The sequence below is a fragment of the Serinus canaria genome, chromosome 7, assembly GCF_022539315.1.
Source record: "Serinus canaria isolate serCan28SL12 chromosome 7, serCan2020, whole genome shotgun sequence".
NCBI classification, from domain to species: domain Eukaryota; kingdom Metazoa; phylum Chordata; class Aves; order Passeriformes; family Fringillidae; genus Serinus; species Serinus canaria.
The window spans coordinates 2,046,991-2,071,884 of record NC_066321.1 but is presented as its reverse complement, the minus strand read 5'-3'; the positions used below and the strand labels follow the sequence as shown (position 1 = coordinate 2,071,884).

The window sequence follows — 24,894 nt, the reverse complement described above, 5'->3', positions numbered from 1 at the left end:
TCTCTCTGATCACTGGTATCAGATTTCTGTCTGATCACTGATACCAGATTTCTCTCTGATTTCTGATATGAGATTTCTCTCTGATCACTGATATCAGATTTCTCTCTGATTTCTGATATCAGATTTCTCTCTGATCACTTAACAGCACCCTGATCCAAAATGCTCCAAGGAAAGGGATTTCTGTGACATGCTCCTAAAGACCAGCTGGATTCCATGCACATAAATCACTTTTTCTCCATGAAAATAATGTTCTTGTTGCTTTATAGTCCAGTGAAGTGGCTGCTTTGGAGCCTTGGGAAAATGAATTTCCCATCCCTATGCTGGGAGAAGAAGCTGGGAGCTGGGGAACATCCAGGGGGTCCTGGCTCTGGAGAACAGGGCCAGGGGCCTGGAATCCTCATGGATTTTTTGTTATTTATGGAGTTTGTTATCTAGGAATTCACCCAGATGGCTGCCAGGGAATCATCCAGGTTGGAAAAGGCCTCCAAAACTGATCCAGCCTGTGGCCAGTCCCACCTTGTCACCATCCCACAGCACTGAGTGCCACATCCAGGTGATCCTTGGACACCTCCAGGGAATTACTTTCTAGAGGGGTTAAATCCCAGTCCTAAAAAACTCCCCAGCATCAAGAGTAGTATAAAATAAGAGAATATAAACCTTGTTATGGATAAAAACCTGCTTTAAGAGTTAGAAATAATACCAGAGCTGGTTGGACTGTGAAGTGAGCTGGCACTGGGGCAGTTGAAAATGCTCATTTTAATGAAGTTATTCCGTTCAGAGCAATTCTCTGGTTGAGGGGAAACATTCTCAATACTCTGTATTTACAAGGGAGATGCGTTTCCAAGCTATGTCATGTTTATCATGAGTAACCCAGGAGTAAATCCTGTGTAGAGCTGTGCCCTGGCCCTGGACACCACCCCAAGGAAGAGAATCCTGAAGGATTCAAGGGTTCCTTCCTACTTCAGGCACTTTTGTTTGTTGAATCACTGGCCTAAAAATAGGCCCTCATGAAGGATTCAGCACTGATCTAATTAGTCAGGAGAATGCTGCTTTTCAAACTGGGAAAGCATTCCCAAAAAATGATGCAACATTTGTATCTAATTAGAGGATACAGGAGAATCCTGGCTAATTGCTTTGATAGACTTCAACAGATTAATAATGAGCAAGTGGTAACTAAATAAAAACTCCTTTTCACTGAGGGCTTGCAAAGTGATGCTTTTTGAGAAGCTAAAATTCCTTGTTAGTTCTGAAACCCCAGGACTGTGATTTGAGAGCATTTCTCATTTTGGAGGTTTTTCACTGCTAGAAAGAAAAAAAAATCTCAAAAATGAGATTGTAATTTGTGTCTCTGAGCAGTGTTTGGTGTTTTTTCTAAATGTCTGCAAAGCTTTATATCCAAAATGTGGCCATTCCATAGGTGGAATTATATATATTATATATATATATATTATATACATACATACATATATATATATATAGAGATAGATAGATATAGATGTAGATATAGATATAGATATATAATATATATATATATTATATATATTATATCCAATGTCATTCATGGGATTATATATATTTATATCCAAAATGTCATTCCATGGTGAGATTATATATATTTATATCCAAAATGTCATTCCATAGGTGAGATTATATATATTTATATCCAAAATGTCATTCCATAGGTGAGATTATATATATTTATATCCAAAATGTCAGTCCTTAGGTGGGATTATAGATATTTATATCCAAAATGTCATTCCATAGGTGGGATTATACATATTTATGTATCCAAAATGTCATTCCATAGGTGAGATTATAGATATTTATATCCAAAATGTCAGTCCATAGGTGGGATTATATATATTTATATCCAAAATGTTGCCATTCCATAGGTGGGAATTGGGGTTTGTGTCTCAGAGAGGCAGGCAGGGATTGTGGAGCCCCTTTGTGATCCATGCAATTGTTGGGCACTAGGAATTCATGTAAGAAAAGAGCAATGGAGCACCAAAAGGATTGGGAGGACAAGGGAGAGATTTTGGTTATATTTGAATATTAAAAAAATTTATTACTCAGAGGGTTGGAGCAACGTGGGATGGTGGAAGGTGTCCCTGGGGGTGGAACAAAATGGGCTTTAAGGACTTTCCAACCCAAACCATTCCATGATTTGCAATATCAACCTGTCAGAATTTGTCTTAATTGGCTCAACATCCACTTACTAATAAAATAAATATTATTAATATCATACATAACAGATTGGAATCCAGATAATGAATATCTAATTTAAATTTCTTTTTACATCCTATCGAGTTTTCTATTTTTCCCACTTGAGTCAAAAATTGTTAAAGTAAATATTAGCAGCTGAGTGTGCAAAGAGGCTGCCTGAAATCCAACATTTCAAAAAAAGGGAGAGAGTCCCATTAAAAATTGAAACCACTCTTGCAGCAGATGAAAATGAAGGAGAAATTTTCCATGTGGGAAGGGGATGAGGGGCTAAAGGGGGAAGGAATTGTGTGCAGTTTTGCATAGTTGTGCAGTGAAATCTTCTGAAGGATATCCTAATGAAACTGGACTGCAAAACAAATCTAAACATGATGTGCTGGCACATCCAGGGAGCAGCCACTGCTGAGGATGTGGGGAGCTGGGGTGAGATAACAGAGCCTGGCTGGAGCTGCCAGGAGATAACTGAGGAGAGGGGGATTTATCCCATGGCTGATGGAAATCAGCCCTTTGGATTCCCTCCAGTGTCCAGGATCCAACTCCTTTGCATCCCAGTCCAAAACACTTCAGAGAGTGCTGGGATGAGGAAGGGGCAGATGGGGCATCAGGAGGTGGGGGGGGCTCTGCAGTCACAGAACCCCAGATCCCTGGGGCTGGAAAAGCCTCCAGGACCATGGAATCCAAGCTGTGCTCATCCCCACCTTGTCCCCAGCCCAGAGCCCTGAGTGCCACCTCCAGAATTCCTGGCACACCTCCAGGGATGGGCACTCCAACCCTCCCTGGGCAGCCCCTGCCAAGGCCTGACCACCCTTGCCAGGAAGAATTTTTCCCCCAAGATGAAAAAATGGGACTTTAAGGACTTTTAGGGCTCCTTTTCTGTTGGTATGAGGGGTTTGGGGCTGTGGGGGAACACAAAATGTTCCCTGCCAGAAGGGGCTGGGGCAGGGACACCTCTGCTGCTGGAGGCTGGATTGATGGATATTCCCTTCTGGGAAAAACCTGGGGGATTCTGGTGCTCAGGATCCCAGAAATGAGGCTGGAAAAGAGCTCCAAAGTCCCAGCTGTGCCCATGCCCACCTTGTCCCCAGCCCAGAGCCCTGAGTGCCACCTCCAGGAATTCCTGGGACACCTCCAGGGATGGGCACTGCAAACCTCCCTGGGCAGTGCCAATCCCTGAGCCCCCTTTCCATGGGGGAACTCCTGCTGTGCCCACCCTGAGGCCATTCCCTCTTGTCCTGATGTTATAAATCTCTGTTCCAGCAGAGCTTGGAGTTGTGTGGAGTTATTAAATTAATTAAATAACACCCAGGAACTTCCCATGGGTGGCTTGTGATGGAATTTCAGCATGGAAATACAGATGGGGGCAACTCTTACCTGGTCCATTTGTGCCCGGAGCAACATGCAGGGCTTTACTTGTGGGAATGCACTTGGAACTGTGCTGGGATTTAGGGGAAAACATCTCCCTTCCATGAGCATTTCCTAGAAAACATGGATTATGTTGAGTTGGAAGCTCCCAGGCAGCCTCAGCCCAGTTTCCTGGATCTCACCACACCCAGGCACCTCGGGGTGTCCTCCCAGCACAGAAAATTGCACAGAAAGGTCAAATTTGGGAGCTGGGAATGGCTCTGGTCGCTGCTGCTGCTTAGGGGAGTGTGGGGGTTGAAGTGTTTTTGTAGCTGGAGGAGAATGGAATTTAGAACCATGCTGTAAGGTAAATTCTGTTCTGCTTTTGATGAAACCTCATCTGTCCCTCCTTAATCAGGATAAAACCACTCAAACCCCCAAATTCCTGAACTGAAACCCTGAACTGTTGCCAAGAGCTCTCCAAATCCTATTTCTGTGTGGCAGCCTGAGAGATTAAAGGTGGATTGTTTTGCTAGGAGACATGACAAGGTGTCCATGGGACATCCTGGGTGACCTTGCTGGGGCCTCACCAGGCCCTTGTCCCTTCCCCACCCTTGGGATCCTTGGGAACGTGGATCAGATCCCTGCAGAGCAGGGCCAGCCCACTCCAGCAGCCTCCATCCTGCAGAAAAGCTGAAATCACACACTCATTGAGGTTGGGAAGAACCTCCAAGGATGGGAATAAATCCCACAGGTCCCATTTCCATCATGGTGGAAAAGCCATTCTTTATTCACAAACTCCTTTTTATACAGTTCTCCAGACCTTGTGAGGGACTCCAATTGCTCAGGAGCTTTACTGCCAATTCCTTCAGTGCTAATTAACAACTTGTTATTCTCTACTGATTGGTCACTCAAACTCCTGATGCAGGGAAAGTTGTTTGTGTGAGATAGATTTCATTTTTCTATCTAAGGTGTGAAAGCACTTGCTACAGGTGTAAGTTGATTTTCACTCAGCAATAAACAAAACCAGTTTATACACAGGTGTAAGTTGGTTTTCACTCAGGAATAAGCAACATTAGTTTATGTACAGGTGTAAGTTGATTTTCACTCGGAATAATCAAAACTAGTTGATATACAGGGGTAAGTTGTGTATCCCCAAATATACAACAAAATAACCAAAACCAGTTTATAAAGGTGTAAGTTGTTTCTCATCCAGCAGTAAGCAACACCAGTTTCTGTACAGGTGTAAGTTGTTTTTGACCCAGGAGTAAGCACAACCAGTTTCTGTACAGGTGTAAGTTGTTTTACACCCATCAATAACCAAAACCAGTTTCTGTACAGGTGTAAGTTGTTTTACACCCATCAATAACCAAAACCAGTTTCTGTACAGGTGTAAGTTGTTTTACACCCATCAATAACCCAAACCAGTTTCTGTACAGGTGTAAGTTGTTTTACACCCATCAATAATCCAAACCAATTTCTGTACAGGTGTAAGTTGTTTCTCACCCAGCCACAGATTGTTCTGTCAAGGACCTGCTCCCCCCAGAGTTGCTTCACTTGGGAACCTGCAAAGTGCCAGCTTGCCTTAGAGCAGTGACAGGCCAGCTCCTGATAGAGCAGAGCAGGTTTGATTTTATAAACCCTTCCTTTATGGCTTTTCCACTTTACTGCAACATTCCAAGATCCCAACCTTTGGCCAATTCCCTGTTCTTTGGATTGCAGCCCCTCAGTGGAGGGGGTCTGGTCCAACCAGCTCCTTTTATCCACAACCTTTTTGGAAATACCCTGGTGAGGTTTTTTTTTATTTTTGGAGCATTTGGAACTTTACATTTCTAAGCAGCACTTGTGAAGGGAATGTTCTGCATGAGGGTACTTAAGGGAATATTTTCCAGGACTATATTTATGCCTCTGTAGTCTTCCTTTAGTGGTCTTGAAGGAAGGAGCTGTTATTACTGTTAAATATAGATGTAATGTGGTGTTATTGCAGAAATGTCTTTATGTTCCATTTCTGGCTTTTTAAAAAAACCCTTTTCTTATTAAAATCAGTCAGGTCTGTAACATTTATTATGTTTTAACGTGTTGGCATAATGTTAGTGTTGGGATTGAGGCAGGATTGACAGCTGATTCCAAATAAACTCTCCTAATGATGTTGCTGCAGCAGTCATGCATGCCATCCTATATTTGAATTTAGGATTGTTGCTTTTTTTCTGGTGTATTTACTATTTAAATCCCATATTCCACGTTTGTCTCACCTCAATAAAATGTCCAGTCTCAAGTGTTAAGGCTCACCTGGTCAGCTTGAAAAAACTATTTTGGGGGGAATGACTCAACTTCTGTCATGAGGGAAAATCTCTGAGGGCAATTATTCCTGAGGATTTTCAGATTGTTTCAAAGGTATTCAGAGATCAGTCACTGCTGCTGGCTTTTCCCTTTTTATTACCCAATTTTTTGGTGGGATGATTATTTTAATTCAGTCGAAATGCAGGAGGTTTGCATTTTTATGGATATTACCAAAGCCTAGAAGCAGCTTCCTTCACATGAAATTCATTCAGTTTTCTAAACAATTTTTAAAGGGCATTAATTTAGTCATCTGCTGATGGTTCTGAACACAAGCATATGTGAAAATATTCAGTGAAAAGATGCATCCCTTAATTCACCCAAACTCCACATCAACTATTTAGCAGCACTTGCACTCTTGTAGCTTTTAAGACGTAGCTCAATTACATCCACGTATAAATAGAAAATGCTGGCAGGATTCTGTTTGCTCTGAGCCTTGTTTTGATGGTTCCATTGACATTTAAAACTTTGATTTGAAGCTCTGGAAATGGCTGCAGCTGTAAACATCTCCCTGAGTTAGTGCACTGGGCTGAAAGGCTGGAGAGGATGGCTGACGTGTTTCCCACATCTGTATCTTTCAGGCCCTTTGACTGGAGCCAAGGAGCCAGCAAAGAACCTCAAGAAGACAACTTGGATCATGACCAGAAGATAAAAAGAAAACAAAAAGAATGTGGCATATAAGGGGTGTGATACCTGGAGGTATTGGATCTGACTCATATTTATAAAAATGAGACCAGCTTTCACAAAACACAAGTTATCTCAGACAGTCATCAAGCTTGGAGCCATCATGCTGTCGAACTAGAAATTCTCCTTTTCCCCATTCTCCTTTCTGACAGGTAACAAAGGATTGGTGAATTATGATTTTCCCAAGTTGGAAGCACTAATTTTTATCTATAGAGTTCATCCTTATGAATATATAAGGAGTTAAACATTGCATATTTAATGTGGATTATAATGGGAAAGTGACTCATGAACCAAAATGGCCACTTTTAAGGACTTGGTTTCAAACTGAGCTGGAGCCTCCCGATGCACTTTGTAGGATTTGGGGGAAGCTGTGCTGCAGGGCCTGCTTTGGGAGGCCAGGATGACATGTAGTAGAAGGATATCACCTTACTGTTGATATCTCTGAAGACTCATAACCAGAAACAGGAAAATGAATGGTGGGAAGGAGTGTGACGGAGGGGACACGGATGGAGGGCCACCAGCAGTGCAAGTTCCCGTTGGTTGGCAGCGGAGGGTGGACCAAAGTGGAGTTCTCTACATCAGGTAAGGTCACCTCAGGGGCTGGGCTGGTGCTTGGTGGAGTTTGGTCAGGATGTGCAGGACATGCCTGACTCAGCTCCCTCCTTCTGCTCAAAAACATCAAGGAGTTGTTCCTCAAGCGCCAGATGGTCCCGGGAGCTGAAGGAGGGGAGAGTCAGGTGGGATTTTGGGAAGGAATTCCTGCCTGGGAGAATGGGGAGGGGCTGGGCTGGAATTCCCAGAGCAGCTGGGGCTGGCCCTGGATCTCTGGAAGCATTCCAGGCCAAGTTGGACAGGGCTTGGAGCAGCCTGGGATGGTGGGAGGTGACCCTGGGCAGGAGCTGGACCTGGATGAGCTTTAGATCCCTTCCAACCCAAAGCATTCCATGATTTTGTGATTCCTTTCCAAGTAGATTGAAGTCATGGGACAACTCAACAGCTCCAAACCCATTCTTTATGCCTGTGAAGGTTCTGTGTTCATTGTCACTGATGTTCTCCAGCTTTTATTCACATTTCTCATGTGGGAAAAAAACCCCAAGAACATAAACCCAAATCCAAAGTTTTAGGTGCTTTATTTGTTTATTTTCTTAGCTTATTGGATTTTTTTTTTGGCTTCCCCCTGGAATGGTCACAAAGAAATACATTGAAATTGCAATGAAATAAATGTGCTCAGACAAAGAGAGCCTAAATTAAATGTTATTGGAAAAAAGATCAGAGCTAGCTTTATAAAATGTGTGGACATTGGGTTTGCATCACACAAATTTGTGATTATCACTCAGTTATTTGCTTAAATTTCTTCCACTGTTCTGTGATTAAAATAACCACTTCTCCCAGCATTTTGTGTATTACCAATAGAAAAGTCTTTAATGAGCCAGAGCACACTGCAATTTTACCCTGAGCTGCCATGAAGGATCAGCTGCACTGCAGGATTCCTTGTTGGTGTTCTCCACAGCAGAATCAAGCCCAGCCCATGGCAGAGAAACCACCCTGCCCTTGGATTTCTCATTGCAGCTCTCATTCCCTGGGCCTCTGCCTCTCCTCCAGGTCAATGGGAAAGGAAAAGTTGTGGATTAGGAGTTTTTTCCCAATAATCTCTACATCCAGACATCAGGAAAATAATGCTTTGATATTTTTGTGTACCTGATGACCCCACTCAGCTTGTGAACTTCATTTCCTCAACCCTAAAAAGTTCTACACAACAGCTTTGGGGAAGCTCATGTCATTCCTTCCCTTTTCCCAAGTTTTCTAATGACTTTTTTATTCTTTGGTGAATGTTCTGGTAGTTTTATGTACCTGATGATCCCACTCAGCTTTTGAATTTGATTTTCCACAGCCATAAAAAATTCTACACAACAGCTTTAATGAAGCTCATTCCTGCCCTCTTCCCAAGTTTTCCAATGTATTTTTTTCTTCTTTGAATTCCATTATTTTGTGGCAGTTTCTTACAGTCTTTTGAATAATCAATTTTTGGTAGTTTATGTACCTGATGATCCCACTCAGCTTGTAAACTTCATTTTCCCCAACCCTAACAAGTTTTACACAACAGCTTTGGGGAAGCTCATTCCTGCCCTCTTCCCAGGATTTCCAATGTATTTTTTTTATTCCTTGGTGAATTTTCTGGTAGTTTTATGTACATGATGACCCCACTCAGCTTTTGAATTTGATTTTCTACAGCCCTAAAAGTGTCACACAACAGCTTTAATGAAGCTCATTCCTGCCCTCTTCCCAAGTTTTTCAACGAATATTTTTATTCCTTGGTGGATATTCTGGTGCTTTTATTTACCTGATGATCCCACTCAGCTTGTAAACTTCATTTCCCCCACCCCTAACAAGTTTTACACAGCAGCCTTGGGGAAGCTCATTCCTGCCCTCTTCCCAAGTTTTCCAATGTATTTTTTTATTCCTTGGTGAATTTTCTGGTGGCTTTCTCCGAGTTTCTGATGACTGGAAGTCTTTGACACTGCTGTGTGGTGCAAGGCCCAGAGCAGGAGGTGTTGGTTGGAGAGGTGGAAGTGCAATAATCCAATCTCCTGCCTGACATGGAGCATCCCCAGGGCTCTGAGGGCAGCTGAATCCTCCAGGATTGAGTTTCCACAAGCTCCTCTCTGCCCTGCCAGCATGCACAGCCTTCCTGGAGGCAAGGAAAGGTCAAACAATATTGACTCCACAGCTATCCCAGGGAAAAATTAGTGGATATATTAAGATCTGACATGATTCAAGTGGAATAGATGATCCCAGCTGAATAAAGACTCTCTGTTTGTGCCTCCTTGGAAAGCACAGATGCTTTCCTGTCAGCTGTCAGCAGTTGCTTTGGATTAAATCAAGATTAAATCCATTCATTAACTGGTTTTCATGACCTGCTAGAAGCACTGAGTTGACTCTCAGGGCTTTTCTTAGCAAAACAGAGCTGCTAAGTGGGGCCTGAATCATCCCTGGAGGTGTCCAGGGCCAGGATGGAAGGGGCTTGGAGCAGCCTGCCATGGTGGGAGCTGATTCCAGGCCTTCAGGTCCTTCCCAACCCAGGGCAGTCTGGAATTCCATGATTTTGTGGCAGTTTCTCCCAAAGCAAGCTGTGAGTTATCCTTTGTGTTACAGAAGTGTCAAAAACTTTGTGCACACACAAGAGACTTTGCAGTTAGAGCTGTGCCCAGGATCAAGGCAGAAACGGGGGGAAAATGGCTTTTTTTTTTAATTTAGTTGGGTTTTGTGGATAAATAGCCCTCCCTGTGTGTGCAGTAGGAATGCTGGATCCCACAGATCCAGTGGATTGACCTTCCTTCCCACTCCCTGATTGGCAGCACACTCCTTTTTAGCCCAGCATCTCCTGGAGCCTGCCCAGGCACACAGCACACCAAGGTTATTTCAAATCACTTTTTTCTAGAAATACCCCAGGAAAAGTAGCCTTTTTTAGCCAATGCAAATAAACCAGCATCCTCACTGCAGAGCATATTCCCAGAAATGCCTTGTAACAGATTTTAAGGATCACAGGAAGTGTCTGGAGAGATTTTGGGTGGAGATGGGATGGTCCAGAGCAAGTGTCAGTGTGGGAGTGTCCCTTGGGAAGCTGTTACACCCTCCAGAGTGGAGTTTGGGCTCAGTGTGATCAGGACAGGTGGGAACATCCCAAGGGATCAGCCAGGATCCTTCTTGAATGAAAATAAATAAAAGCAAAGAGCAGTTTGCCCCTGCTCCCCAAGGATTTCAGCCAGGGAAGGTTTGACTCCTGACCAGTCACCAGACCTGGACTTTTATTTTTAGATTGCTCTTTCATCTTCCTCACCCTCCAAACTGTCACTGCTACACAGATTCAACCTGAGCACTTCTCCCAAAAATAACCATTTCAGGGCATGCCTGGCACAGAAATGACTTATTTAAACTGTCAGCAGGACTTGAAATGTCACTTGCAGATGTTGCTTCAGATGTGACTTGTGCAGGATGAGGTGTTTATGACTTGGGTTCTAAGCACCAAAGTTGGTCACAGCTTGGAATTTTGAGTCAGGAGTGTTTTTGTGATCCAAACTATTCCACTTGAGCTGTTTTTGTTTGAATTAAGGCTATTTACAGCTGCCATTAATAACCAGTGTTTGATTCAGGATAAACAGTTCAGCTGGCCCAGCAATAAAGAGCAATCTGCAAGTTACAGGCTGAGGACACGAGGATTTTTTTCATGTTATGAATTAGTGATTTTGCCATAACAGAGTTCCCAGTGCCCTATTTTGGGAAGTGGAGATAATGATTTTCTGGTGGGAGTTGGAGAAATCCAAGTGCAGTTTATCAGGAGCTGGCTGGCCTGGCTCCTTGGTGTAATATTTCTTACTTTCAGTGAGAAGGTCAAAATTTTAGCTGAATGAAACCAAACATTGTGCAACAAAGAGACCCAGCTGCAACAGTTTTGTTTCCTTTAAAACATGTTAGGGTTTTTTGGGTTTTTTTTGTAAGTATTATCTCGAATCTTGAATAAAAGCAAGAAGTACAATGAGAAAAGAATAATGAAATGTGATTTTACCCACTGTCCTTGTGAGCAGATACAAGTCCTGACCTATCCAAGAGCTTGTATTCATCATTTCTGTTCCTTTGCAGTCCCAGTGGGTCTTTATTATCCTGCTTGGAGCAGGTGAAGACTTACTTGCTGACTGATGGAACGTGCAAGTGTGGCCTAGAATGTCCTCTTGTTCTTCCCAAGGTAAAGCACAGCATCATTTTGGATCTAGGTGCAATAATCTTTATCAGCTGCCCATGCTGGTGACTCAAACTCCATTCAGATCATCTCTAAAATAAGTGGGGTCTACCCAAAGTTAGACCTTAAAATAGAAAATTCAGCTCCCCTCTGTCTTAGCCCCTCTTGCAGAGGATCTGGCTCCATTATTATAAATATATTCATTTTTTATTTGTTGTTTCCAAACATCCTGTCAAGGAATCCCTTGGGGCAGTATAGGAGCAGTCAGGAACAGAGGAGAATTCCTCCATACTCCATATAAAAATCCTAATTTATGTGAATTTAGTGACTTTGCTGCCTGTAGTCATTCTTTTAAAGGCTGGAATTTTCACTGCCAGGTCTTTAATTTTGATCCTGGAGCTGCTGTGAAGCAGAGAACTGCTGAAGATGTTAAAGCGGACGAAGATGTCACCAAACTATGCATTCACAAAAGGAAAATTATTGCTGTGGCTACACTTCACAAAAGCATGGAAGCACCACATCCTTCGCTGGTTCTAACTAGTCCTGGTGGTGGAACAAGTGAGTAAAATGAAATCATGCAGAATCATGGAATAATCTGATTTTTATACACATAATTACTGTGAAAAACCACCCCGAAAGTCTGACCATGAGTGCAAAACTAAGCAGCTGGAAGGAATAAAGAAAGGGAGTAGGCAGAGATGGAGGTAGATAGAAAATGAGTTAAAAGCAGGTCAGCTCAGACTAAGAGCATGATTTTCTTGGAAAAGATATCAGATTGTTCTAGACAAAGAAAATACATTAGCTCTCATCTTTTGGAACTGTAGTAATATGTCTGATATTCTGTCACATGGGAAATTAGAGGAGCAGAATAAAGTGATTATGAAGGGATTAGGATGTGGCTAAGGACTTGGCTAAATGGGAAATTGTATTGTAAAGGAGAATAGACAGCAAGAGGAGATCTCCACTGTCATTTCTCAAGGATTATTTTTGGCCACCAACCTGGATTAGCATTTTAATTATCCCCATCAATAAAAAAAATGAGGAAATTTGTTGGTGGCTGAAGTTGACAGGTACTCTCCAAACAAAGGTTGTAAAACCAGGGGGGTTCCCTGAGGCCTGGAGCAAAGTTAGCACTGAACAACTCCAAATCCAGAAATCCACCCCAAATTGGGGACTTGGTCAGGATCACAGGAACAGGTTCTGAAGAGAATTACAAATCCCAGTGGGAAGGGGCTGAGTTTATATTTCTGTGCTCTGGGCTTGTAGCTCCTGGGAAAAGGGCTGAGCTCTCTGCACCCCTCATTGCTGTGAGAGCACCTGGCCAACTGCTCTTCCTGAAAAAAATACAAGAAAACCAAGAAATAATAAATTTTAGAGAAGTGCCAATGCTAAGAGACCCATGCTGTTCATAGTACTGATGTGCCCCTGCCTTTTCACATTGAAATTTAGGATTTAAAACTTTTCTTGAAAAAGTTTTTTCAGTGTAATTTTGGTTTTAAGTAACAGTGAAATTTCCCAAGTTTCTGTGCATTTCCCTGCTTAACTTTTTCAATGAGTAGTACTTATATTACATTCCCATTTTCAAAAAATCAGCAAAGTGAAGGAGGTAATTTATATATTTCTGTGCTCTTACCTTCTCTGTTGGTCAGAATTTTGTGCATAAGCAAAATAGAAAATTCCCCAATAAATCCCCCTGTAAGCAAAACTTTTGCACATTTTTATGTGACCATTTGCTTATTTCCAGCAGTCAAGGTGAGGCCTCTCACAATTATTTTATTTTGCAGTTCAGCCTTTAGTTTTATCCCCTAAATGGGACTTAGGTTGTATTTTGGGACAGGGGAAATGTTTGTTTCTCTCACATTGGAGCAAATAGGGTGAAGGCAGGATTGTCAGTGCAGTCTGACCAGGCTGAAGGAAAGATGAGTAGAGGCATTTCAAGGCACCTCTGGGTTCATTTGAATTTTTAGCTCCCAATTCCAGTTGAATTTTGCACATCCAGAGGCTGCATGCCAAGCACTGCAAGCTGAATTGCAGATTCCCAGAGCTGCAAAACTGGCAGAAAGTCCCCCAGACTTGGAGCTGCTTGTGCTTCTAGTCTAGAAGTAAAACACTGGGGGGAAAATCTTCTTAAATAAAGATGGAAAGTGATCTTGTGTTTGCTGGAAGGTGTAGCCTCAAACGTGGGATTTACAGGGAATTTTTCCATCATGTGCAAATATCCCCAAGGCTTTTATGCTGCAAACAAACAGAAAGCATTCAGGATGCCTCATCAGGGACAGCATTTGGGACAGGACCTTTTCTGTGGGAATGGAATCTCAATCCTGGACAGGCTTTGTTCCTCCTGTCCTCAATAGATGGTGCCAGAGGCTCCTTTTCCCTGCCACAGCCATCCCGCTCCTCCTGCCAGAGGGGGGATGCTGGAGATGCAGGAGGCTGCAGGGGCTGCTTGGAAAAGGCAAAAGGCAAGGAGCCAGGTTTCAAATGGTCCATGTTTCTATGGGATATGGAATTACAGCTGTGGAGATGGGGACAGGCACCGCTCCAGCTCGGTGATGGAGGGTTTATTTCTGCTGAAGCAAAAGTTTTGCCAAAGGCTCCCCGAGCTTTTGGGAACGTTTTCACTCTCAGCAGCTTTGCCCTGAAACGTGGGACACTGGATTTGCAACCAGTAGTAACTGTTGTGTGTTTCCCATGCCAGGTGCAACGCCAGTAGTTCCCACCCGAGCAGCAACTCCAAGGTCGATGAGGAATAAATCACATGAAGGAATTACAAATTCTGTGATGCCGGAATGTAAGACTCCTTTCAAGTTGATGATGGGGGCATCTAATGCCATGGGTAGGCTTTATGTGCAAGAAATGGCTGGAAGCCAGCAAGCAGAGCTCCATCCTGCCTATCCCAGGCAGAGATTGGGGAGCAATGAACTGGGGCAGAAGTCTCCGTACCGCGGCAGTCACGGGGGGATGCCCAGCCCGGCGTCCTCGGGGTCACAGATCTACGGGGACGGCTCCATCTCCCCCAGGACCGACCCGCTCGGGAGCCCCGACGTCTTCACGAGGAACAATCCCAGTTTTCATGGAGCACCCAACTCCAGTCCTATCCACATGACCAGGACGCCTCTGTCCCCGCCGTCAGTCATGCTCCACGGCTCTCCCATACAGTCATCCTGTGCAATGGCTGGAAGGACTAATATACCTCTTTCCCCCACCCTGACCACCAAGAGCCCGGTCATGAAAAAACCCCTGTGTAACTTTTCGGCCGGTATGGAAATACCACGAGCAATGTTCCACCATAAACCCCCCCAAGGCCCGCCCCCACCTCCTCCACCGCCTTCTTGTGCTCTTCAGAAAAAGCCATTAACATCCGAGAAGGATCCGCTTGGCATACTGGACCCCATTCCCAGCAAACCGCCGAACCAGAACCCCGTGATCATGAACCCCACCACCTTCCACTCGAGTGTCCACTCTCAGGTACCCGTGATGAATGTAAGCATGCCCCCCGCCGTGGTGCCCCTGCCCAGCAACCTGCCCCTGCCCACCGTCAAACCCGCCCACATCAACCATGGCGCTCACGTCCAAAGGGTTCAGCACTCGGCTTCGACGTCCCTGTCCCCCTCGCCGGTGACGTCCCCCGTTCACGCCATGGCGCCCGGCATCGCCAGGATCGAGGCTTCTCCCCAAAGATCGCGTTCTTCTTCCACCTCGTCCGATCACGGAAACTTCCTGCTGCCTCCCGTCGGGCCACAGTCGTCCTGTAGCGGTATCAAAGTCCCCCCCAGGTCCCCGAGGTCAACCATAGGGTCGCCGAGGCCATCCATGCCATCCAGCCCTTCCACCAAGCACGACGGACTCAGTCAGTACAAGGACATCCCTAACCCGTTAATTGCTGGAATGAGTAACGTGTTAAATCCTCCCAACAATGCCGTTTTTCCCGCTGCATCGGCCGGAAGCGGTTCCTTGAAGAGTCAGCCTGGTTTGCTGGGAATGCCTTTAAATCAGATCTTGAACCAGCACAACGCTGCCTCTTTTCCAGCAAGCAGTTTACTCTCAGCAGCAGCCAAAGCACAGCTAGCAAATCAAAATAAACTTGCTGGTAACAACAATAACAGCAGTAGCAATTCTGGACCTGTTGCCAGCGGCGGCAGCACCGAAGGACACAGCACTTTAAATCCCATGTTCCCTCCTGCTGCCAACGTGCTCCTCCCCACCACGGAAGGGCAGAGCGGCCGGGCGGCGCTGAGAGATAAACTGATGTCTCAGCAAAAGGATCCTCTGAGGAAAAGGAAGCAGCCCACCACCACGGTGCTGAGCTTGCTGAGACAGTCTCAGCTGGACAGCTCCGGCCTTCCCAAAGCTGGGTCCGATTTGATAAGAAAGCCAAGTCAAAGCTCCTTCCCCATCAGCTCCATGTCGCAGCTCCTGCAGTCCATGAGTTGTCAGAGCTCCCACGGGAGCAGCAATAGTTCCTCGGGCTGCGGGGGCTCCAGCAGCGCCCTGCCCTGCCCCGGTGCCCAGCTGCACCTGGCAGAGCCCGCGCTGCCCCCGGGGCTGCCCCTGCGCGGGGAGGGGCTGCCCTGCCCCAACCCCAACCCCAGCCCTGCCTTCGGCCCCGGCGCTGCCCCCTCCAACCACCTGGCGGGGCTCCTCAACCAGATGCAGGCCGGCGGGAGCTGCGGGATGCTCCCGCAGGCAGGAATGGCCTTAGGGAACTCCCTACACGCCAGCCCGGCTCAGGCCAGGCTCCAGGCACCCTCCACACCAGGGATCCCCAACAGCATCGGGAGCAGCTGTAACCAGAGCAGCCCTGAAGGAGGTAGGTGACTGTGCCAGGGGATTGTCCCAGGTTTCTGTCCTTGGGGATCCGTGATGGCTGGTTTTAAATGTTTGTCTTGGTTTGGAAAGCCAGGGGTCTGCCAAGGAAGGCAGAGCCTCCCCTGAAATGGGAAATGTAAACCCCCTCCCTCTGAATTGTTATAATTTCTGAGATGAAAAGGCTCTCAGGCAAAGATATGGGAATAGGAATAACTGTTCTTTACTAGGAAAATTAAAAATACACATGCAATAGTACAAACAAAAAACAAACCCCTGCCAGAGTCAGAGCATGCCCTGCCCCGGTGTCAGGCTGTGGCACAGCCCATCCCAGGGCTCAGGGTGGCACAGTCCCATCCCAGGGGCTCAGGGTGGCACAGTCCACCAGGGGGCTCAGGGGTGGCACAGTCCCATCCCAGGGGGGCTCAGGGTGGTGGCACAGTCCCATCCCAGGGGGCTCAGGGTGGTGGCACAGTCCCATCCCAGGGGGCTCAGGCTGGTGGCACAGTCCCATCCCAGGGGGCTCAGGGTGGTGGCACAGTCCCATCCCAGGGGGCTCAGGTGGTGGCACAGTCCATCCCAGGGGCTCAGGTGGTGGCACAGTCCCATCCCAGGGGGGCTCAGGGTGGTGGCACAGTCCCATCCCAGGGGGGCTCAGGGTGGGCACATCCCCCAGGGGGCTCAGCCCTCCTGCAGTGCCAGCTGTGGTTCTGCTGGAGCAGGGATCCTGCACAAGGGGGGAGTTTTCCTCTGCAGCCCCAGGGCTGCTGGAGATGGGCCTGCTCTCCCTCTGGGAATGCAGGGCAGCAGAAAGCTGCTCCTCTGGGAATGCAGGGGGCAAAGGCTGCTGGGCTGTTCCCAGGGCAGATTGGATCCAGGGAGGAATGCTTGGCTCCTCCCCTGGGCAGAGCATCTCCCATGGGATGGTGGGATTTGATCAGCCCTGCAGGGACACTCAGTGGCCATGGACAGCAGATAATTAATAATGAATGGCCATGGACAGCAGAGATCTCCTGGAGGGAGGATTGGCTGTGGGAGAGATAAAGAAAAAACTGCCCCATGAACAGAGAGAACTGCCCCAGCTCTGGCAGATGGAAATAGAATACACACATATCTTACAACTCAGGACATTATTCCTTGTTAAACTCAGGTTTATCCAGTGAAAAGTGCACCTGGTTCATGTTGAAAGCCACATAATCAAAACTAAAACAGAAAGGGGGAAAAAACCCCAGTGGTATAAACTAAACCATATCTCCCTTTTTCTGGACAAAGCCATCCTGGCCTGCTTCCTGTGACAGCCCTTGCCTCTGCTAACTTCCACACACTCTCCATGAACAAAATCCCTTCACTTCTGGACATTCCCACACCTCTTCTGTCACTTCTCCAAATGAATTGGAGGCTTTTTGCAGCCTGCTCCAAGCCCAGAAGGTTGTGGCTCACCTGGCAGTGCATGTCCAGGTGATCCATGAGCTCTTTTCTGCTAGAATAAAAGAGGTGGTGTCAGAGATTGGAGCAGATCCTGGGAGTACCAAAAAGTACAAAATCACCTTTTTCAGGGCCAGCAGGAGGGAGTGCCAAGGCTGAGTTTGCTTTTATTGAGGTAATTTTACTAAGGTGGAATTGAATGGTTGAATAAACAGTTGGAGGAGTGCAGGGAGAGATTTCCTGGTTTGTTCACCAGGGAAGATTTGGGGAGGAATTGGGTTTGCTGCTGTTATCATCTCTGGGGGGTTTAGAGAGAAGAAGGAATCAGCTCAAAAATGTGAATTTCATTGACTATTACTGGTTGGACAAAGTATTAGAAGGTGGCAGTAGTGTAAATTTCTGAAGTGGAATGAAAACCCAGGTCTCACCAAAGTGTTCAGGTGGCCTCTCATTAACCCCAGCAAGAACCTGCTCTGCATTCCTCAGCTTCCTCCTTGAAAATGGAATGGAATTCCAGAAAAGCTGAATTATTGTCAAATAATGTTCTAATTGCTCTGGTCGTGGTTCCTGATGACTTTTAAGGGTATCTCCCATCCCTGGGATGAAAAGGTTTCATTTTTTCTTGCCTGGAGTGGTCACAACAAGCAGCTCTCAGTCCTTGTGTGGCTCTTTTGCCTTGTGCTGGCACAGGGGCATTTCCTGCTGCAGCTTCTGAGACTTTGCACTGAACAAAGGTCTGGGATGGCCCTGGGAATTCAGCTCCCTGTCCCACTGAGCTCAGGACACAACCCCTGGGGCAGGAACCCCTCGGGTCCCACCTGAGCTGGGCTTCCCAAAGGCTCCCCTGGTGTTCCTGTGCTGGTAACTCCACTCAGCTCCAGGCTGAATCCCCCCAGAAATAGAAATGGAACAGAACAAAGGGGTCAGAGCTGGAGGAAGGTTCCAGATCAGCTGGGTCCTCACCCCTGCAGGACCAGGAACTGGGGCATGACCCCAGCTGGGCACTCCTGCCATTCCCCCTCTCTGGGCTTGGCTCACAGGGCTGCAGTCACAGAGCTCCAAAGGCTCAGTGCCACTTTTTCCCTTATCCAGAAGAGAAAAGGTCATTCTGTCTAGGCAAGGCTGCAAAGGTGGGAAATGTTCCATTCTCTGCTGCTGAAGGAGTTCCTTTAATTTCATGCTTGCAGGATACACAGCCTGCATTCAGTTATTTATTGAATAGCTGGGGGGGAAATAGTAAAGGTAAAAACACTGAGATACATTCCTTAAACTTTATTACAACATCAGCCTCATTACAAGGGTAAAGCAATTAAAAATAAAAACTCATGTCTTACCGACAACAACTCAATATTTCTTTGTTACACAACATTTTAAAAACTTTCTAACCAATAACAGACTACTAAAACTTACAGATGGTTATCCTAGCCAAAATTACCAGTATATAATATATTATATATTAATATATACTTTTATATTAATATTATATATTATTCTAGCCAATCACTAAGAACACACACACACTTACTTCAAACAATACTTATATACTTTCTATTAACAATACACAATGCTCCATTATTAAACTTAAAACCTTCTACTATCTTACTAAACATATTTTTCTACAGTCTTAAAATCTGTCTTAACCAAACCTAAAACTATTATTTCATGTCCTTACTTACTGTACTATTGTAACTTTTCTACTTTGAAACTTTACAAGTAGCTAGAAATTCTTTACTCTTTAAAAAACTCTCACAACTTTCTAAAAATCTTTTTACTATTTCTCCCCCAAATATTTATGCTAAAGCCCAGAGAATGTTTTCTTCTTTAAGGAGGTTGTGTTATTTTTGTTTATCATTTTCCTAAAACTCTGCAGAAACCTTTGCTGAGCCCTCCCAGCAGCACAGGGCTCAGGGCTGAGCTCTAATCCAGACAGGGGAATTCTCTTGGATCTCCTGGAGAATGGGAACGTTCTTCCCATGAGACTCATGTGAAATGTTGAGTGCTTTGTGGTACAATAATAATTTTTTTAAATAAAAGTGAGTTGCCAGCCTGCATCCAGCTCTGTAACAAAACTGGGAGAGGAATATTGGGATTTCTGCTCTGTTGGTTTTGGGGCTGGAGCTGGTGAAAGCCTCTGTACACTGAATTTCCCAGAGCAGTTCAGCAGAGGAAGATGTCTGAAGGAACCTCTCATGGTCACATTTCAGTTTGTGGCTTGTTTTTTCCCTTTGTTTTGAAGTATTTTAATTGCTAAATCTCTTTTCTGTGTCTGTGCCAGCAATTCAGAACAGCTCCTCCTCAGAAATAGCTCCTGAGAGAAAAAACCCTGGGAATCCCCACAATTAGCTGCTTATTGCCCAAGCTTTTAATTATATTTAACCACATGGACCAAGTCCTGGTGTTCCAGCTCTTGTTTTCCTCTTCCACAGATAATATCTTTAATTCCCAGGTAATTTTCAGGGTGTGTCTGGTGGATTTTGTTCTTTTTGGAGGATGGAGCTGCATCACTGGGTGATGGATTTGATTGTAGGGTTTTATTTATTTACCTTTTTCTTGCTGGTAACCTGTGGTTCACGGGGTAGGAAATCTGTGTTTGAGTGTTGAGCATTCAACCTCCAAATCCTGCTAAGAAAGCAACCATAAATATCCATAAATATCCATATCCATTAATATCCATGTCCAGAAATAATGGCATGGATGGAAATGAGGGAAAAGATTTGGGAATAAAAGCTCTGGGCTGCTGAGAAAGGAAATTAAGGGAACCTCAATAACCACAGCAATTAAAGATATCAGTGGTGTCAAATGGTAACATTTTAATATAGGAGAAACTCTGGGCCTAGAAGTTAAAAAGTGACAAAAAATTGGCAGATTTGGCCAAAAAAAAAGGCTCTACTTCCTTCCCTGAAATGGGAATTTTTCCTGGTGAAATGCACAAAATAAAAATAATAAAATATAATTAAACAGGGAGGAGCACAACAGCAATCACTGAGGGTGAGGGGAGGAATTTCTTTTAATACAGCCAAGAAAATTGGGACTGGGCCATTGGGCCATGGTGCTGGCAAACAAAACCCTGAGAGAAAGGGCTGGGGGGGCTTTGATTCCATCTGCTGGGAACACAGATCAAACCAAACCAGCCTGGATTGGCTTCCCAAAATGACTTTCTGTAACCTGGAATTACCAAAGCAGAAGAACTTTTGGGCTCCAGGGTCAGAAGAGCATCTGACAACTTTTTGGGACTGAAAAAAATTCTTATTAAACTGGAATCACCCCTGGACAGGATGGCAAGAACCTTCTCTGCTAATTATAAAGCAAATTTAAATAGCCCATATTTGGGGTTTGTAGAAATATCCAGAAGGACTTTACCTTGCTTGGGAGTGATTATAAGGAATCACTTACTTAAATTTATTACTTAAATTTAAATTAAACCTAAAGTAACTTCCATTTCCAGCTTCTTTCCCCCACTATTATTTCTAAATCATAGCTTATTTTCCCTTGTTGTATTTTTGGAGAGAGGAAAATGAATTTTTTTTTTCTCTTCAGTTAAGAACTATTAAGAAGAATAAGGAAAATGTTTAGTGCTTGTTTGGGGTTTTCTGGTGTTGTTTTAGCTCTTAAAATTTAAATTTGCCATCAATTTACAATCTTTCAGTTACCTGGTTGGTGTGCAACTTTCTGGGATTTTATATTGATAAAAGTCAGGGAGTGTGTAAAAAATAATAACAAATTAATGAAGAAAGATGAGTCTTAATAAAGATATTATTGCAGAGAAAACCTGCAGTAATTCTGTGGGATTTCCCACACATGTTTAGCTGGAAATGGAACCAGTGGGTTCCACTAAATATGTGTGGGAGTGGGGATTATTGGAGGAAATAATGCTTTTTATTGAATTTTTAACTTCCCAAATTCACAGTGGAGGGTTTCCCTTCATTTGCAATGCATCTGCCACAGCTGTGTGTGGGAATTCCTGAATTCCTGAATCCCTGCTCCTGCAGGAATGTGCTGTTTTCTTGACTCTTTTCAACTCAAACCCTGCTCTGCTGGCAGCTGAGCACATCACAGCACTTCCCTCCAAGTCATCTCCAACCCAGCAGTGCTGGGGAGATGCAGAAATCACAGGAGATGGGCAGGGAGAAGAGCCAGGACTGACATTGGGACAGGTATTAAATTCTAAAAATTAAATTTAGAAAACCCCTCATTTTATTAAATTTTTAAAAAGCCTAATTTTATTCTATTTTAAAAACCCCTAATTTTATTAAATTTTAAAAAGCCTAATTTGACGGATTTCTGTTATCCTCCCTTCCCCCCAAATTTTAGGGAAGTTTTTCAGATTTCAAAGCTTTCAGTACATGAGAACCCCCTGTGTTGATGGAGCATGGTGCACAGGAGGGCAGCTGAAGGTTTGAACTGCTTCTGATGGGGATATTTGATTTTTTTGGGCCATTTTTGGTGATTTCTGGATCTTCAGAAGGAGAATGAGTGACAGCAGTTTGTGTTTCACTGCTGAATTATGGTTTCTTTGGAGCTGGAGGCAGTGAGATAAAGGAGATAGCAGATAAGGATTGTCAGTGTTTTCCATCCCAGAAGGAAAAGGGGGAATAGAACTGTCAAAATGTGAAAGTGCTGCTTCCAGGTGAGGGCTGGGATGGGGAATTGCAGCAAGAGCTCCTGCTCTGGGATCTTGCAGGGCTCTGGGGCTGTGCTTTCCAAGGGGAGCTCTGGAAATCCCTACTTGAACAATCTCCCCACTAAAGCAGACTCAGAGGTTTTATCTCTAATTTTTAATTAATTCCAATTTCACCCCAGTGTGGCAGCAGCTCTGGGGACACCTCAGGTGTGGCTGGGGGACCCCCTGAGGTGTCCCAACCCCTTTGAGCTGGTGGTAATTAAAATATCTCAGTATTTTGTGTGCTCTCACACCCTCCTGACCTCAGGTCAGCTCTCTCCATCCCTCTGGGGTTTCTGGGGGATCCTGCAGATTTCTGCTGCCCCAGGAGGGGATGGAGGTGCTCAGGGTGGAGTGTGGAGTTCCTGAATGACCAAGGACATGCCAACAAGGGTTTCCAAAACTTGAAAAGTTCAAAATTAGCAAAGCAGCCCAGAAAATATCCAATCTAAGCAAAGCTGGCTGTGGATTAATGGATGTGCAGAGAGAGATTATTTATTTACAAGGGCCTGGAGAGACAGGACACGGGGAATGGCTTCCCATGGGATGGGAATTTTGGGCAGGAGGGTGGGGAGGGGCTGGGATGGAATTCCCAGAGCAGCTGGGGCTGCCCCTGGATCCCTGGAATGTCCAAGGCCAGGCTGGACAGGGCTGGGAGCAGTCTGGGACGGTGGGAGGTGTCTCTGGGACAGTGGGAGGTGTCCCTGCCATGGCAGGGGTGGCACTGGGTGGGATTTAAGATCCCTCCCAACCCAAACCCGTCTGGGATACTCTGAAAAGCCAGAAAGTGGAATTGATACCATTTGTTTGTGCTCAGTTCTAAAAATGTTCCAGGTGGCAATGGCTGATGAGTGAGTTCTGCACTTCCACTTCTCTCAGTGCCTCACACCTGGTTTAGTGAATGGTTTTTTCCACAAATTCCAGCACTGTGGTTTTTTGAGATTATTTAAATGCTGGGATGTGTAATGGAGAGTTTCTCACAGGGAAAAGAGTTGTAAAGTAGCACTTGAAATATTCTTCTCTAATTAATACACTCCAAGTGCAGTCCTCTTGGAAAATGCATCAGTGGTTAAGAAGAACAATTCTGAGACATTAATGATGAATAAATTCCACTCTGATTTCTTTATTTTAAGTGAATCTTCTTGAACACAAACTGATTCCATAATACCCATTTATTTTATTGTCCTTGTTCAAGAACACCTGTCAAGCAGTGCTTTAGGAAAAGGAACACAGCTGAAATGCACACAGGAAAATCAACCTGCTCTGAAAAGAAAGTAGAATTAAAAATGCTCATAAATAAAAACAGGAATATTTTTAAAAATGTATATGCTATTTATTCACTCAAAACACAATTCTCTGACCCTGTAAGAAAACAACAGCTCTGCTTTTGCTGCATTCTGGATATTTCTTCTTCCCACTGTGTTGCAAAGTTCATTATTCCCAACAAGTGGCAGAGGAACCTTTGGCAGAGTCCGTGGCTGCAGGAGCTGGGTTTGCCCTGGGCTTTTATGGCTTTTAGTCTGGATCCTTCATCTTTTTCACTCTGGTTGTTGAGGACTGTTGTTTGCTGAGCTCACACACGCTTGGGATCCCTGGATCCCAAATACCACATTTCTGTGGAACTGGGAATTCCAGCTGGGATTTCCTTTTGGAGTTCAACTCCTCTTTCTATTTCTCATCCAAAACCTCCCAAGTGTCATTGAGCCTGGGGGTGACACAGAAAACCCTAGGGTGGGGGAGCTTTGAGGCTTGGGAGTTTTAGGGGTTTTTTAGGAGCTTTGGGGGTTGGGTGGTTTTGGGGTTTTCGAGTTTTAGGAGTTTTGGGATTTTGGAGTTTTAGGGTTTTGGAGTTTTAGGGTTTTGGAGCTTTGGAGTTTCAGGAGTTTTGGAATTTGGGGTTTTGGAGTTTTAGGGTTTGGAGCTTTGGGGTTTTGGGAGTTTTGGGTGTGTTGTCATCATTCTGTCCTTTGGTCTAGGGCCAGACAATGGGAAGCTCTCACAGCTCCATATTCCAGTGAAAATGACTTTGCATGGGTGTCCTCATAATTGAATATTGACTTGTTGGGATGGTTTTTTGATCTCTGGTGCCACAGAGAAATTTGTCCCCAGCTGCAGCTGTAAATTCTGTAAATACACCCAGTCCAGGACTTCTCCAGCCCAGTTCCTGCTGTGCCAGGTTGGACAGGAGCTGGGGGAATATTTATTGGTGTTTTGTTTTCCTGCTGAAGTCTGGCTGCCCATCCCTCTCTGACTCCCAACTTCTCCAGTCTGGACTGAAATAAGAACACATTTTCTGCCTCCTACTCAGTATCTATCAAGACTTTTTTTCTTTTTTTCCTCAGTAGCAATTACTTAATATTTAATTAATCTGGAGAAGGGTGTTGAATGCACTTTGGACCTCTCAGAAGATGGGGGTGAGGAAACCGAGCCAATTCTCCCCAAAACCCAGCAGTAGTTTTCCAACTTTGAGATTTGCTGCACAGGAAATCCTCTTGCATGGGATTTGAGCAGGATGGGAAAGAGGAGCAGGAATAAATTACAGACAGAGATGAGGAAAATACCCAAACCAGATTTGATATTCAGGAACACTCTCTAGAATAATTTCCTCCTGCCTGAATTAAAAATCTCTCCATGTGCTCCCTTACACATCCAAGGGAAGTGGTACAGCTGATTCTTCCATTCTTCC

General features: G+C 44.8%; 1 protein-coding gene across 2 annotated transcripts in view; it reads left to right on the top strand.

The window, feature by feature from the left end:
* MBD5 (methyl-CpG binding domain protein 5) overlaps nt 1–24,894 on the top strand; it is a 120,350-nt gene that overhangs the window by 77,102 nt on the left and 18,354 nt on the right. For both annotated transcript variants that reach the window (XM_050976646.1, XM_050976645.1), the window contains exons 6-9: nt 6,480–7,164; nt 11,221–11,323; nt 11,695–11,875; nt 14,016–16,127. In XM_050976646.1, the coding sequence (XP_050832603.1) occupies nt 7,052–7,164; nt 11,221–11,323; nt 11,695–11,875; nt 14,016–16,127 (2,509 nt within the window). In that variant the 5' untranslated portion in view covers nt 6,480–7,051. The remainder of the gene's footprint in view (nt 1–6,479; nt 7,165–11,220; nt 11,324–11,694; nt 11,876–14,015; nt 16,128–24,894) is intronic.